General features: G+C 46.6%; 7 protein-coding genes across 7 annotated transcripts; 3 read left to right on the top strand and 4 right to left on the bottom strand.

Annotated features, from left to right (window-relative positions):
- Positions 1-1,032: 1,032 nt before the first annotated feature.
- B0J16DRAFT_343406 (Isochorismatase-like protein) lies at positions 1,033-1,753 on the bottom strand. The gene has a single exon (XM_046128030.1). The coding sequence runs from the start codon at positions 1,662-1,664 to the stop codon at positions 1,059-1,061; it is 606 nt and encodes a 201-aa protein (XP_045983889.1). The 5' UTR covers positions 1,665-1,753; the 3' UTR covers positions 1,033-1,058.
- A 570-nt stretch (positions 1,754-2,323) lies between these two features.
- On the bottom strand, positions 2,324-3,322 carry B0J16DRAFT_343405 (uncharacterized protein). Its single transcript, XM_046128029.1, has one exon. It carries the CDS (start codon positions 3,182-3,184, stop codon positions 2,816-2,818), a length of 369 nt encoding a protein of 122 aa, XP_045983888.1. The 5' UTR covers positions 3,185-3,322; the 3' UTR covers positions 2,324-2,815.
- A 393-nt stretch (positions 3,323-3,715) lies between these two features.
- Positions 3,716-4,825, bottom strand: B0J16DRAFT_385286 (enolase C-terminal domain-like protein; the record flags this gene model as incomplete). Its single annotated transcript, XM_046131488.1, has 1 exon — positions 3,716-4,825. The coding sequence occupies one exon, from the start codon at positions 4,823-4,825 to the stop codon at positions 3,716-3,718; it is 1,110 nt and encodes a 369-aa protein (XP_045983887.1).
- Positions 4,826-5,851: 1,026 nt separating this feature from the next.
- Positions 5,852-6,748, top strand: B0J16DRAFT_385285 (uncharacterized protein; the record flags this gene model as incomplete). Its single annotated transcript, XM_046131487.1, has 4 exons — positions 5,852-6,003; positions 6,071-6,152; positions 6,211-6,394; positions 6,462-6,748. 4 exons carry the CDS (start codon positions 5,852-5,854, stop codon positions 6,746-6,748), a joined length of 705 nt encoding a protein of 234 aa, XP_045983886.1.
- A 1,865-nt stretch (positions 6,749-8,613) lies between these two features.
- On the top strand, positions 8,614-10,372 carry B0J16DRAFT_268141 (amino acid permease/ SLC12A domain-containing protein; the record flags this gene model as incomplete). The annotated part of the gene is made up of 2 exons (XM_046123478.1): positions 8,614-9,122; positions 9,190-10,372. The coding sequence occupies 2 exons, from the start codon at positions 8,614-8,616 to the stop codon at positions 10,370-10,372; spliced, it is 1,692 nt and encodes a 563-aa protein (XP_045983885.1).
- Positions 10,373-11,351: 979 nt separating this feature from the next.
- B0J16DRAFT_400320 (uncharacterized protein) lies at positions 11,352-12,929 on the top strand (the record flags this gene model as incomplete). The annotated part of the gene is made up of 2 exons (XM_046132506.1): positions 11,352-12,320; positions 12,373-12,929. The coding sequence occupies exons 1-2, from the start codon at positions 11,363-11,365 to the stop codon at positions 12,927-12,929; spliced, it is 1,515 nt and encodes a 504-aa protein (XP_045983884.1). The 5' UTR covers positions 11,352-11,362.
- Positions 12,930-13,461: 532 nt separating this feature from the next.
- Positions 13,462-15,066, bottom strand: B0J16DRAFT_400318 (uncharacterized protein; the record flags this gene model as incomplete). The annotated part of the gene is made up of 1 exon (XM_046132505.1): positions 13,462-15,066. The coding sequence occupies one exon, from the start codon at positions 15,064-15,066 to the stop codon at positions 13,462-13,464; it is 1,605 nt and encodes a 534-aa protein (XP_045983883.1).
- Positions 15,067-15,432: the final 366 nt, after the last annotated feature.

Genomic DNA, 15,432 nt, shown 5'->3' with positions numbered 1-15,432 from the left:
TGAAGCCAAATTAAATACTGGGACGATGTTTCACAACCGTTGCTTCCGAGGCACATAAACGTAGCAATATAGATTTGCGGCCCACGTTTCCAACGGTATGTTAATGCATTTGTCCGTGAATACTTAGCCACAATATGATACCATGGTATGGAGGCTTTGACAAATCAATGAGGCACTGGTAAAGCTCGTCTAATACTTTAGAGTTTAGTGGGTGCTACCGAGGGATGACCGAGGGATTGCCGCGGGACTAAGTTACCCTACAAACAAATTCCAATCTCAGCATAGTTATTCGCATGTACCGAGGCGGATCTGGTCTCAGCTGCAATATTTAGAATTTATGGACAGGGCCACTTCTAGAGTCGCAACTATTCTATAGCAGAAGCCGACTTTGTTAACAGCACTTGGGCCATCCAGACACAAGCCTGCATTGTAGAAAAGAAGCTATTCGAGTTTATTCAAAGGGTTCAGAACCAATTCTCAAACTAACATTAGAAAGCGGTGCACAGAATATGGCCTACAAAGCCATTATTACCACAATTTTCAACAACCGTCGCTTTGGCAGGGATGGTAGCTCCAGCCAGCTGATGACCAGGTCCATGGGTGGGAAGATTGGCCCGGATGTAAGCTACGGAAATAGCACCCGGCGATACGAGCGATCAGATAAGATAACACGCCGAGCCGAGCTTCTGCCGAGCAGGGTTTTCACCGTCTCTTGCGATCCCTCGTTGAAGGCAGGTCTTCCTGCTTCCAAGATAGAAGAAATCAAGGCTCTTTGAGATCCTCATTTACATGCTAAATTCGGTGCAACATAGCCGGTCATCACACCATGATTTGCGTTCTAAATTGGCATCCATAGCAATAGCTGGTGCTTTTAGCTTTGAACACACAACATTATCGGATTTTAGCTTATTGATTTAGATTTACGGTCACGATGGCCGAATCGCCATGTTGGTCAAGTGAAAAAATATCAATAAGCCATTTTGATTCAGTTGGAGTTACTGCGTCAGAGATCTGCTGTTCATACTTGAGATCCCTTATTATCTGATGTTAAATTCCCTCTAAGCCTTCACTGCCGCTTCGAAGTCCTTCTGGAACTCAGCAGCACTCTTGACATGCCCCCTGTTTGGGATAATCTTATCCAAAATCACCTGATGAAGCTCCCCGTCCTTATCCGCACAGGCATCAGTAATAGTCGTCATCGCAAACTCCGCATCCGTTGCAGCGATAGCGGTACGCAACACGCAACCTGAAGTACTCAAGCCAGTAAGAACGAGCGACTTGATCCCCTTCTCCTCCAGATACTCCAGAAGTCCGGGTGCTTTGAGCGCAGAAATATGTCCAGGGCGTCTGTGAAAAGTACGCTCCGAGTCGTCGCGCAACTCAGCTGGCTCTGGTTGCTCGATGGTTTTCATCATTTCCAAAAGACCCTGGAGACGGGCTACATCTTTGGCCGCTGGGGGTAGCACTCCATGGGCATCGATCAGGCAATGGACTACGGTGATGCCTTGAGCCTTGGCCCATTTCCGAAGCTGGACGGCTGTTTCGAGAGCACGTTGGGCTCCAGGGCCGGCGAGTTTCTCGACGAAGAGAGAGTACCAGTCTAGAAGAAGAAGGGCAGTTTCCGAGGGCCCGTAGGCAGTAAGGGCAGAAGCATCGGTAGACATGGTGTATGAAAAATTGAATTTAGTGCTGTGCTTGAGTTGGTTGAGATGGTGGTATGTGAATCGAGATGTGTTTAGAGATCAGGTTTCACATCAAGAGACGTTGGTGGATTTTATATAATGACATTGATTGACTAAAAAGTCCACTTCCTATATTACTCATTGGTTAATGGATATCTGATAATACTTTCGGCGATAGATCTTATTAAACCCGTCTGTTCGGATGCTATCTACTATCTCCAGTCGGTGCCGATTCGGCAAAAGCCACTCCGTCATCCAACTACCGTCCGCGCTCCACTTGGCAGCTCTAAACCTGGGAATAACGCTGTTGGTAGTCTGGCAATGGGGATAATTTTAGAACGTACCAATGAACAGACAGAACCCTGGTGTTTCGGAATTTATAAATGGCACAAGAAGCCAAAAAAAGGTCCAGTCTTCGGTTCTATCACAAGAGACGGAGGCTTAAAAGCCCACCAGTATATTAGCCCCATCCATCGCTTGTGTGGAGATATCAAGCTTTTGTACGAATGAAATTTGCTTGCTTCCTCTTTGCCGATTGCGCGAAGTGATTGAGTTGTCGCTTGCTGAGGATCACATCTAGCTAGGATAAGTATACTACACAACATTGCCTTTCGTTCATGCCAGCCTCCGAACTTAACATTACTATCGATGGGTAGCGTTAACTTAAAAAGTATGGTCAATTACCAACAGTACCTATCACCATTGTATGTATATCCTGCTGTAACACCTCCTTCACCGTTGATCACTTGAGCATATCCGAGTCGATTCTGACTACAGAGCGTTCTCTTGACGTAGTCCCAAGAGCCTTTGATATTTTATCTCCATTTCCTTGTGGTAGACCCCGGTCCAATAATTGGGCCCCTACTGTAAGAACAGATACGAAGAAAGTAATCATCGGATTCGGTTATTCTTTAGATAAAGATCATGCCGGAAAGCCAGCCACAAACAATAATCAAGCATAAGGGCAACAGAAAGATCAGCCAAGACAGATCTGACTATCGTAAATTCTGTTATTTCTTCACAAGCATACACCTTGTACAGCCAGTACCTAACAGCCCACATGTTATCCACATACATTGTGGTTCGGTTATTCAAGGCAAAGTTGTCATCTTGTTGTCTAAGAAGCCTCCCCCTCACTTTCCGAATGGCTTCATGTCATTAGACCAGCTCTGAACATCGGTGCCACCCAAGTCAACACATTCTCCGACGTTTGATACAATGAGCACTACCTTGCCGGTGCAGTCAGGTCCGGTCCATCCCGCAAAGAAATGCTTGCTAACCTCTCCTACCACCATCGTAGCCGAGCCGGTTCCAGGGACGGGCTTGTTGATGCAGTTGCCCATAGAGCCTAGGTAGGCATATCTGGTTCCAGTTCCGCTGCAATTGGCAGAGTCGGCATACATGCGGCCATAGAACTCGATTGGCTTATCGGGGACGCCTTGGGGCGAGGCAGCGGCAAAACTCGAAAGGACGAGCGTGATGAAAGTGCCAATGGAATGCATGATTGGAGAAATGACTGGTGTTGGTTTTTGGATGGTTGATTGGCAGAGAGTGGTTGTATGCTTGATTGTCTGGAAATGTCTCAGGACTTTGCCTTTTCCAATATGTGCTTGAGAACCTTATGTTTTGTTCGATTCAATTGGTGAACTTGTGTTCTTTATATACTACAGGTAGATTATTAAGACCCTCAAGCTTTTCTAACAAGGCTCGGATAATTCCCTCAAATTCTCACTGCTTATTGGCTATTAAACGCATGCGAGAGGCTGTTGTGAGATTGAAGGATTCAGTGGTGTGATGTGATGGCGAGAAGGATTGCCTCGGTCTTCCTTCAACAAGGTTAATATTCCGTCGCGACGATCCTCTATGCAACCTGAAGGCACGTACTCTAGCTTCCTACTGTAGAAGTCACTTATCACATGAAGGGTGTATAGCACAGTTTTCATAAGTTTCTTCAATATTATTCTAAAAAAGACCCTGTGGCCCTGTGCTCTTGATAGTCGTAGTCTTAATCCATGAGACTATACCAGTGCTTCTCAATTGATCTGAAACAAAGGTTCACCAAGCAAATCGATGTGAATGCGGTCGTAACCGTTTCCAGGTTGGCTACTCGCAGTGATCAGACCATCTGCTCCCATGCGAGGGATATCAGCGATCAGAGGTTCTATCCATTCAGACATCAAATCAACTGCCCTCAGGCGATTATCCGGGGTTGTAGTAGCCAGGAGAACGTTCTGAATTGTCGTTAAAGCACCACCCCAAGTGTCATCGCAATTAATGACCATGTCGAGAGCAGCAGCGACATCGCGAATGGTACGGGCCTTAGTGAGTCCACCAACTCGAGATGGCTTGATATTCACGCCTGTAATGCCACCTGCTGCGTGAGCTGCGAACAGATCTGCAATCGTGATGATACTCTCATCTAACATGACTGGCAATCCTGTTCTGCGACCGACTTCCGCGCAGTCTGACAGAGTGCGGCACGGTTGCTCAAGCCCCACAGTGGTATCTTGTCCGATAGCCCGAGCAAAGGTCAGGGCCTGGTCCATGGTCCAACCGCCATTCGCATCAACCCAAATGATAACATGGTCGGAAAGAGCGGCACGAACTGCTTTAACTCGCTTCGCATCAGCAACGGGATCGTCACCCGCCTTGAGCTGCATCATAGCAGCGCCCTTTTCCAATTCATCCTGTGCTTGTTTGACGGCCGCATCAGGGTCTCGAATTCCAATGACAGAAAAAGCTTTTGGACTTTCGCTGAGACGGCCGCCAAGCAAAACCGCTGTCGGCAATCCCAGCGACTTTCCTAGAATATCCCAGCAGGCCATGTCAATCACAGCCTTTGCCGCATATGCTCCCATCATGGCTCGATCCATGACATTGCAAATGGCCTCGGGAGATCTTGGGTCTAGGCCTATGAGTTGGGGACTGAGTTCCTGGATGGCTGCCAGTTCGCCGGTATATGAGCTTGCAAGGTAGTCACTACCATGAGGGGCTGTCTCGGCCCAACCCTCAAAACCATCATCGGAACGGATCCGAACAACGATCGACTTGTGGCCCTTGGCTAAGCGGCCGTGAGACATGGAGTAGGTGCCATAGCGATAGTTGGCGTTGTATGTAAACACAGTAATATCTTTGATTTGCATTGTGATTATAAATAATGAGCCCGGAATCTGGATGAGCTATGTTTGGGCATGTCTCTCGAAAGACTATTATATAAGTATCCTGATATTCATAAGTCTTGACAGCACTCGGGGCTACTTTGTGTAGACGGTGCGGATGGCATAGCCGATGGTGTAGTCTTTCGAAGAGCCGGCCGGATAGTGTAGCCGATGGTGCAGCCTTTCCCAGATAGGTTAAGATACCTGAGCCAGCATTAAGTATCGCAGGGACCGGCGCATCGCCATATCGATACAGCTTCATTGACACTATATTGAACCATATACTCGGCATCATATACCGAAACTAACAGTGCAAGAGATAGACCTCTGGTCCTACAAGATGTTTGGCATGTCGAGATTCATCCAGTCATTTATCGTCTTTCCAAATTGTCCAGCTTGCAAAAGAAGGGTATCCTGGTCCATCTGATCAAAATCAGGCAAACTATCATAAATATCACGCCCAAAGGTGCTACTACCCTGCCGTCTCTCTACGCTTCCGGGTATAGTAGCCAGTGTACCCGACTTCCCGAAAAGCCTTGATGGCAGCCTAGCCAGCTGTAGGATCAATTCAGACCCTTTTCGCTGCATAAATACCGATGCTGAGATCCTTGACGCTCAAAGCTGGTGCGATAATTCTCTGGTATCTCCACCATATAACCTAAATATTTTCCAGAGTTGATCTATGTACTAAATTGACTCCGACATTTTATCGAAATTTAGCTGTTGGTTCTTGGTTTTGCAAACTCGACTCAGTAACCCTGTTAGTTCAGTGGATCTTGCATGTTTTAATGGAACCACGCGGAGATCCAAGAGCGATTAGTGTTAAACAGTGGGTGTCAGTTTGACTAATCGCCCCTAAATCATTCAACAGAACCAACAACAACTTCCCGCAATTCTGACGAAAGGAATCCCAATAGCTCTACATCCTCTTATACCCATCACATAAATCCCTATTACCAGCGATTAGTGCTTGCGAGGTACATAGCTTCTTTCCAATCTCTCACCGGCAACATGTTACTTTTTCTCTTCCTTACGATTCTTGTCAGTGGAATGGAGTATACGGATTTCTCCTATGACGGCAACTTCACAGATCCACCAGACCGCTTCAGACCAGGCAATAACATATTCCCTTTAGCGGAGGGTACACGATCGGACTGCATTCTGTAAGTCAGACCTATGGGCGCTCCAGCCTACCATCGCTTGTGAACAAATGTTGAACTGAGGTGATAGCTACTACTGGCTCGAAGACGTAACCGATGACTACTCAGCCGACTGCTGGTCGTTGGCAAGTGTAGTAGGTGCTACCTCTGAAGTAAGTCTTAAGTCTCTCCTAGTGGTTGGGTCATCGCTAACACTATTCCGGTGTATAGGAGCTCATTCTATGGAATCCGTCTCTGGCGGAGCCCAACGGGACTTCGGAAATTTTTGAAGATCTCACTGCTATTCCGACGACCCTAGACAGAGGCCTTAGTACATTCATAGACGGGTTTACATGGCCATGCACCATCGCCCCAAGTAAATCTTATTGTGTGGTTCTATCTTCAGCTACTGCTTGTAAGTAATTTTGTATTGCATATGTTCAATATTCGTTACTGTTTTCTGACATCCAAACCTCCAATAGCCTCAAATGTTAATAACGAGGAGCAACCGCCCACACCTCGCGCCGCCGATGAGATATCTGGCTGTACTATGTGGCTTGACGTTCCTAAGGGTATCACCTGCGATGACCTAATGATCATGAACAATCTACATTTTGGTGAGTTCTTTGAGATGAATCCCAGTGTAGGCGCGGATTGCAGTGGGGTAATGGTCGGAATGAACTATTGCAAATCAACACACGCGGGCGGGTGGGATTTTGGTATCCCTGGATGGAGCAGCTCTGAATCCGATGACGATCTTGCTTCCTGAACCTTTCACCCAGCTATCTTGAATTTCTAGATGAACAAGCATTGGGAGAGGCGGGAGAGTAGGTACATCAGTTTGTGTCGAGAAGTTGAAATGGTGATTTTTCACAGGTACGATCTTAAACATCGAGTACATAAAGCAAATAGCTGCAAATTCCAACGCACTGCGTTGTAAAAGCCTAGAACATGAATAGATCTTGAAAATATAGGTTCTACTTAAAATGCTATTTATTTTCTTTTTCTCTTTTCCAGGGTTGATAATTATTGTTATGTGTTTACAACACCTTAACTCTAAGTAGGGTAGGTTGGATTGAGCCCGCGGATACGGGAATATTGCCGACAGTGCTAGTGGCAGATCAGGACGTTAGTGGATTCTCAGGACAAAAGAATCCACTCCTGAATCAAAATGGAATAACCGCAGATGCCTAGGTAATCCGACAACTAATACCGCACTGTCTTGTTATATCCGTCTCGTTTAACAGGAACAATTATGTATTTTCAAAGTAAAAGCGTAGCATCGCTTCCTTCGATTATAGAGCTAAGAGAACCCGAGCATCCGAACCTAGACACGCTAAATCTTGTACAAAAAGGTAAACCCGAGAGTTTTCTTGTTGTCATCCGAGTCTCGGGAGAGGAACCCGACCCCTCCTTCGAGTAAGGTCAATCAATACTCCAATAGGTCTCAGGAGAAATACCAGCCGATCCATGTAAGCTTACTTTGTTGTGTTAGCGAGACTGACACTTCTTAGAGGACCGGAAACTATTGAAATTAGAGCAGCGCCCCTTTTGTGATGGAGGGCCAGTTTCTTTGAATTCGCAAAACAGACAGATGTTTGTAAACTTTTGGTTGTGGCGTTGGAGAAATGCGGGGACGATCTGAAAGGATACGACGGGGTTGTTCAAAACCGATTCATTTCATGGAAACGGGCACTGTTATCTACCTGTCGTTCTCCATGTACCGGCAAGGTTGGGATTAAGAACACCCGCAAGTTTGAGTTATCTTCTTAACTATGAAACTAGCTTCAAAAATAAGAACACAAGCTTGTGTCTCTTTTTCTTATCATTTGTACAGTAAGTCTTTTCTTCTTTTATGGTGAGACTCGGCTACGATCCCGGTGGGATTTGTGCGAACAACCACAGATTGGGAGGTGGCTGTGTGGGCTTGATCGGGTACACGGGCTTTTTTGAGACTAGTTCTATCTTTTCATGACCTGTATTAGTGGATGACGAAAGGTTCGCAACGCATGACATTCCTGCGTATCCACAGTCTTATCAGGGATCGCAATTGTAGAAACATGGGTTAACTGGGGATGAAGATAAGCTCAACTACAACAACAGTGGAAACCACGAGATGAGCATCTTTGCATTGCAAGATCGTCCATGCTTTCCTATGATTTAAGCTCTTTGAAGCCTCCACTGTCCGAGGTAGGGAGGCTGTCAACCGTGATGAAACCTGGGGCTAGTTGCAATTGACCGAAAGTCCTGGCTCCTGTACCTGGGGTAAATGTGGAGGATGCGGGGATAGTGCATGCCATAGCTCCGGGATTGGACACCCATTCGATAAACTACTCGCTCTTCCAACTTAATATCTTTGGGTGTGAGCGATATAGGCGCTAAGGGAAGTTCCGAGCTACAGTAACTTTAGAATTTAGCTGCACTGGGCGAGAGATTAAGAACAAGAGGAAGTGATGTGCGTATATAAACTGATGTGAATCCCAAGTCCAATCCTTTCTTTGTTTTGACCGCGGTCTTCACCTCTCTTCTCTCCAACCCCCTTCCACTACACTCTCCTCTATATCTCATTCTTCCATTCTTCCCTTTTCTCGTAGAATTATTTGACCAGATCATTCTATCACCCCGTTCTTCATCATGGCTTCCCACGATGAAAACAAACACGGCGAGACTTCGAGTCTCCACAATGAGAAAGTCGAGAGAACGCAGTCCGGTACCGGCAGTGTTATGCAGGGCACAATTACACACACCTCACAACTTCATCGTAACCTTGGAAACCGTCAAATCCAACTCATTGCCATCGGTGGCTCAGTCGGAACCGCTGTCTTTGTCTCCATCGGTACAGGTCTCGCCCATGGCGGTCCAGGCAGTCTCTTCCTGGCTTACACTATCTACTCTTGCATGGTTGGTCTTGTTAATAACTGTATGGCTGAAATGACTGTCTATCACCCTATCTCTGGTGCATTTATCAGAATGGCTGGTCACTGGGTGGATGAGTCCTTTGGATTCATGGTCGGTTGGAACTTTTTCCTCTACGAAGCTCTCCTAGTCCCCTTTGAAATCTCGGCGTTGAATCTTGTGCTTAAGTTCTGGAGAGATGACATACCTGTTGCTGCTGTTGTCGCGATTTGTATAGTGCTTTATGGGTGAGCCGAGCCTATTGAATCTTGCCGTTGTTCTTTGACAGACATACTAACAATCCTGTCTTCACAGCCTAATCAACGTCGGTGCTGTCAAATGGTTCGGCGAAGCTGAGTTCTGGCTCTCGATCGGAAAAGTTATCCTCTTCTTCATCGTCTTTTTCTTCACATTTATCACCATGGTCGGTGGCAACCCCCAGAAGGACGCATACGGCTTCCGGTACTGGAAAAACCCAGGCTCTTTTGCAGAACACATCACGACAGGCGATCTAGGGCGATTTGAAGGCTTCTTAGGTTCTCTCTGGATCGCTGCCTTTACTTGCGTTGGTCCTGAATACGTCTCTATGATTGCTGGCGAGGCCAAGCTGCCTCGTGTCTACATCAAGAACGCCTTTAAGACCACTTACATCCGGTTCGGAATCTTCTTTATCCTCTCGTCTCTCTGCGTTGGCATTATCATTCCTTACGATGACCCTACCCTTGTCAGTGTTACTGGCGGAGGTGAGGGTGCTGGAACCGGTGCTGCCTCTCCTTATGTTATTGCCATGGGTAACCTCGGCATCGGAGTCCTACCCCACATCGTTAATGGTCTTCTCGTCTCAAGTATCTTCTCCGCTGGTAACGCTCTGACTTACTACGGCACCCGGTCTCTCTATGGTTTAGCTCTTGAAGGCCAAGCCCCCAGGTTCCTACTCAAGTGTACATCTTTCGGTCTGCCTATCTACTGTCTCGGAATCGTCATGATCTTCCCCTTCCTTGCCTTCCTCGCTGTCTCCAACGACTCAGCCGTTGTCCTCACCTGGCTTACCAACATCATCACCGCCGCTCAGATCATCGACCACATTGTCATCTCCATCACATACATCTTCTTTTACCGAGCATGTAAGGCACAGGGCATTGACCGTAAGACCTTGCCTTATTACGGCTGGTTTCAACCCTACAGTGCCTGGATCTCGGCTGCCTTCCTGATCTGTGTCGTCTTCTGCTACGGATACACTACCTTCCTGCCTGGAAACTTCACCCCGGATGGCTTCTTTACCTACTACACCATGTTGATTATCGCGCCTATCACTTTCTTTGGCTGGAAGTTCACCAAGAAGACAAAGTTTATTGAGCCATCTGAGGCTGACCTTGTTTGGGAGAGACCCCAGATTGATGCTTATGAGGCAGCTTTCGAGGAGGTCCCTGTTGGTTTCTGGATGGAAATTATCCAGCTGTTTGGCTTTAAGAGAAATAAGTCAAATGCTACAGCATAAAGGGATGTAAATCCCTCACTGCGATAGGACTAGGTAGCATTTTAGAATATATATATGTGTATTTAGCTGCACCAGGCCCACTCTATTGTATTGTTCTTAATCTCAGTGTAGTGCAACCTTTCTATTGTTGACCGATTCTGTCCTTATGGTCCACGCCACCTACTGTCCTGAGCTCGATGATGACTTTCCCCTCCCACTTCCACCCAGTTGGCATCTGGGGTTTCACTAAGTCAAGCATCGATGCTAGGGGTAAAACAAGTACAATGTCTACCAGGCCATCCCCTGTCCAGATTGGGGTAGTTGAGTCATGCACAGAGTTCCATAGAGTTGAAAAGGGAGATACTTGTTATGACATTGCTAATGTTAGCAAGATTACTCTGAGAACCTTTTATAATTGGAACCCTGCAGTCGGAAAAGATTGGTCAGCCCTGGAACTCGGAACCTATGTCTGTACTGGCTCGTCTTGAGGGTTTGGTTTGTGGTAGCCCGGTACTTTCTTCTAAATTGCGCTTTCGTATGATGACTATATAAATCGACACAGCTGCAAGACTGCTGACCTACGCATCAGCTACTTCACGCTTAGAACAGAGAACGTTAGGAAATAAATTTTGTACTAGAAAAGCTCTTGACTCTCCGTTTTTGTTGTTCGGCAATTAACGTTTAGTGTCTCAATAAAACCTTTGACTCCCAATAGGGTAGGCCAAGCGCGCCTGATACAGCTCGGACCGACCCCGCGGATGCGGAAATATTGCCGACAATGCTAGGCTGGCCTGGCTGGCAGATCATGACGTTTTGGTGGATTCTCAGCAGAAAAGAATCCACTCCGAGATTAAAACAAAAACTCATTTGCCGCGCTAGTCAGCCAACTGATACCGCACTGTGCATTTGTAATATCCGCCAAGCCCTATAATAAACGCTCAGCTTTAGTAGTGAGATGCTATCTGTGATAAAACATTAGCAATTTTTTCCCTCCGCATAATGCAGGCCAACATGGTTATATCTGACAACCAAGTCTCTGCACCTATTCTTCAGAAGCTTCCCAATGAACTCATCCAGGATGTCCTTGATCTTCTTCCAAATCGCGATATAAAAAGCCTCCGTCTAACATGCCGCCAACTTTGCAATCAGGCGCATTTACGCTTCGACCGAGTGTTCATTTCTGCGAACCCACTCAACGTTAATGTTTTCCTTGCAGTTACCAACCATAACGTCTTTAGGCAACAAGTCAAGGAAATCATTTGGGATGACGCTACTTTGATGCCCTTGCCAAGCGATGACCATGATTCGAACTACGGCTATAGCTCTGATGAGAATGAAATCTTTGACAATGATGACTATGAAAACGACGGGAAGATATCGTCCTGGTTTGTGGGACAATGCAAAGAGGAACTGTCCAAGGCACGGTCGCGACTGCGTCGCAGGGGCCGTGACAGCAAGCAACAAGAGCAATTCGATAACATGATGCCCTCACGAGAAGCACTGTCCTATTATACCCGTCTCGTCCAACAGCAGGAGAACATTATCAAGTCTGGCGCCGATGAGGAGGCTCTTCGATATGCCCTACAGGAGTCAAGATTTCCCCATCTTACAAAAGTCACCGTTACCCCCGCAGCACACGGGTTTCTCTTCTTCCTACTCTACGAGACGCCTATGATCCGATCATTTCCATTCGGATTTTTGTATCCTATTCCCCGAGGATGGCAGTGTGCCAACGACGTGGACCAGCCAGGAGACGCTGAGCCTTGGGAAGATGAGGACGAAAAGTACAAGTGGCGAGGCTTTTGCCTCGTTTCACGACTTTTTGCTGACCCAAAGGTCTCGCATAATGTTTGTGAGATATCCTTTGATAATCACAAGATTCTTACTGGTATCAATCATTTTGTTTTCGACGAGCCGAACGAAGATTACGACCATCTATGTCAAGTCCTGGCACGACCCGGATTCAAGCGTATTACTTTATCCCTGCTTAGATCCTGAAGATTGGCAAACTTTCAAACCAGAGGGAATTCGTGGTCTTCTGGCCAACGAATCCGATCTTGAAGAGATTCAATTCCAGACTGATTATCCAGTAGGACATACTCACTGGGCCGCACCAACAACGGACTTTGTATCTCTTTTCGAATTCTTCCCTATCAAAGAGTGGTCGAGCGCGAACCGGCTCAAGCACTTTGGTTTCTCTGGAATGCAAGTCGCCCAGGATGAATTGATATCCTTCCTTGGAAAACTGCCACCCACACTCAGATCCATCGAACTTAGCTTCCTTTCGGTCATCAAGGGAAGAGGCAACTATGCCGGGATCCTTGCTGAGATCCGCGATAAGCTAGGTTGGAGAAACCACACTGTTGATCAGCAGATCAAGATCCGGTTACTGGTCAAGTTGAACCAGCGTGTTACTGGATGCTATATATCTGTCGATAAGGAGGTTAACGACTACATTTATGGGGATGGGCCTCCTCCCTTTGGAGTGAATGGAGCTGGTACCTCTTGGGCAATGCTAAACAATGGGACTGGCATGCAATATGATGAATTCGATCCGGACTTTATACGGCCCTATTAATACAGTTTGATGGCAGGTTACTTGCTTTTAGTTTTAACGATTCGCCTATATCCCTTTCTCCCGACGACTACCTAAAGCTCCACTCCCCTATATACGTTGTCCATTGTACTTGTATTCTCAGAGCCACACTGCTATGTTCTTTCAAATTATAAGTAGTAGTGCTCTTTTCAATATACTATAGTCTTCCCTACCCCGTTTAAACCGGAAATACTCTTTGAATCCTCATCTCATGGATTATCCCCACTAGGGTAGTTACATAGTAGTGCAAAGAATCCTCGTTTTAATTTAATTAAAGCTATCTGCTACCGGTATAGTATTTTTTTGTCTTCATTGGATGTTTAACTTTATCAGTCTTTATCTTTTGTAATTCGACGACTTCATGGTTTGCACACATATCTCTCTTAATTTCTTTATGCAAATAACTTTAGTTTGCAAATCTCAAGTACCAGGCATCTAACATTCAACACTTGATATAAGATATTATTCTATTGAATATGTTCCGCTATTTCAGCATGCTTATCCCTGTAGTCTTTTAACCATACCCATTGTATGTTCTTCTGAAGCTGGTATCAAACTCATCCAGTACAATGCCAGTCCCAAACGGGACGTAATCCCCGTCCATTCCCTCGACGACAGGAAACGGCGAGGGACCATCGCCGTAAATGTACTCTTGAACCTCCCTGTCCAGATTGATGTACCGACCGTCATGGGGGACATTCGGTGATGTTACAGAAATTGTGACCTGAATTCTTTGAGATTTGGGTCGATGCCGCCAATCAAGCTTGTCTCGGATATCTGTCAAGAGCCCGGCATAATCGTTTCCTTCAACCATGGCGAGGAAGCTCAGCTCAACAGATTGAAGTGTTAACGGAAGGTTGGAGAGAAATGACACAAGATCGTCCTGGGTGACTAGTATGCCTCGAAGTCCAAAATGCTTGAGCCTTCCCGTGGTCCAAAGATCGATGGGGAATATATTCGACAAGGAGACAAATATGTCCTCCTCGTCAGCATCTCCAGGATTGTGGCTATAATCAGTTTGATAGACGAAGCTCTCCAGGTCAGGTGCCCTGGCGAGAAGTCCAGAGATCCTTCCGTTCCGATAGAACTCAAAGTCGTCAGGGTTGCAGTCTGAGATGTATGCCGTTATCAATGAGAGAGTAATGCTTTTGAAACCGGGTTGCTCAACGATTTTGCAGAGATTATCATAATCAGCATTGGGCCTCTTAAAGAATGTGTAGTCAATTCCTGTTGGAAGCTTATGACTATCCAAGGCAAGCTCAGAGACTTGGAGAGTTTCAGCAAAATCTGCTAGTACCTTTGAGACGATACAGACCCCGCGCCATTGCTTCCTTTCCTCTTCGTTCTCCCAGCCGTCAGGTAAGCCATCCGAATCATCAAGTTCCGAGTTTTCATTAGACGGCCAGCCTCGAGGCAGGGGGTATACGAAGCCGGAAGGGAAGGAACGAATCATCGGTGTTTGATACAGGGGCGTAAACAGAAAGCCGTGTGTCGCTGGTGTAACAGTGACCTTGTTGAGTCGTGGGAACCGTTGCACGGCATATCGAAAAGCTGTCTCATCGGCTCCCGACCTCAATACCTTCCTTTGCTGCTTCAATAGCACATTCCAATAAGCAAGTGAGTCTCGGGAACGCATCAAGTTGTCAAGCTGCCTGTGATGTTTGTCGTCGCTGTGATAATTCTTATCCAATCCCTTCAGGCGACCCTCAGATGTGTCGATTGCATCTTTGCAAAGATAGGTGAGGTCTCGCGACATTATTTCTTCATCCCCATTCGCAGCATCATCGTCAGGATCGCTCTCGCCTGAGCTGTAGCCAGAGGGGCCATCATTATCCTTGTTAGAAACATCTTTCAAAACGGCATCGTCCCAGATAATCTCCCTGACGCGGTGACGGAAGACGTCATTGTTGGCGATAGCAAGAAAAACCTCGATATTGCGTGGGTTAGCGGAGATGAAAACACGCTCCAATCGCAGAAAAGCGTTGGCTCTCAGAAATCGGCAGGTGAGGCGCAAACTTTTGATGTCGCTGTTGCAAAGTAGACTGCAGACGGAGGCGATTATCTCGCTTGGTAAAGCTTGCAAAGCTGATGAAAAGGTTGCATCGCCCTGTTGGGTCATGATTGCATGTCAAGAGTCGTGATTAAAGGTAGAAGAAAGAGGCCGATACAGCAGGCAATGGTTTCGGGGTCGGTGTGATGGAACTATGGAAGTCAGACCCGCGGCTGTGCCCATCTAAATAATGCAAAAGCTGTGCCAAGCAGTGAAACCTACTAACCCTATTGGGGGAGGACTGTTGTTCGCTATGCATGCCCAACTGTCTAGCACTGATTCTAGGTGGCTTGCCTATAATTATGGAGTGGGTGGGGCAAGGCAAGGTCAATCTCTTGGGGCTCAGAAGTAAATCCATAACAGACCCCCCCTCCACAAACAATACGGTCAAGCTTTTTATGCCAATATCGGAGCTTACAGCTTCTCGGCAACACC

The sequence above is a fragment of the Fusarium flagelliforme genome, assembly GCF_020744385.1.
Source record: "Fusarium flagelliforme strain FIESC 12 MPI-CAGE-AA-0113 chromosome Unknown B0J16scaffold_4, whole genome shotgun sequence".
Taxonomy (NCBI): domain Eukaryota; kingdom Fungi; phylum Ascomycota; class Sordariomycetes; order Hypocreales; family Nectriaceae; genus Fusarium; species Fusarium flagelliforme.
This window is presented reverse-complemented; position numbering and strand designations above follow the sequence as displayed.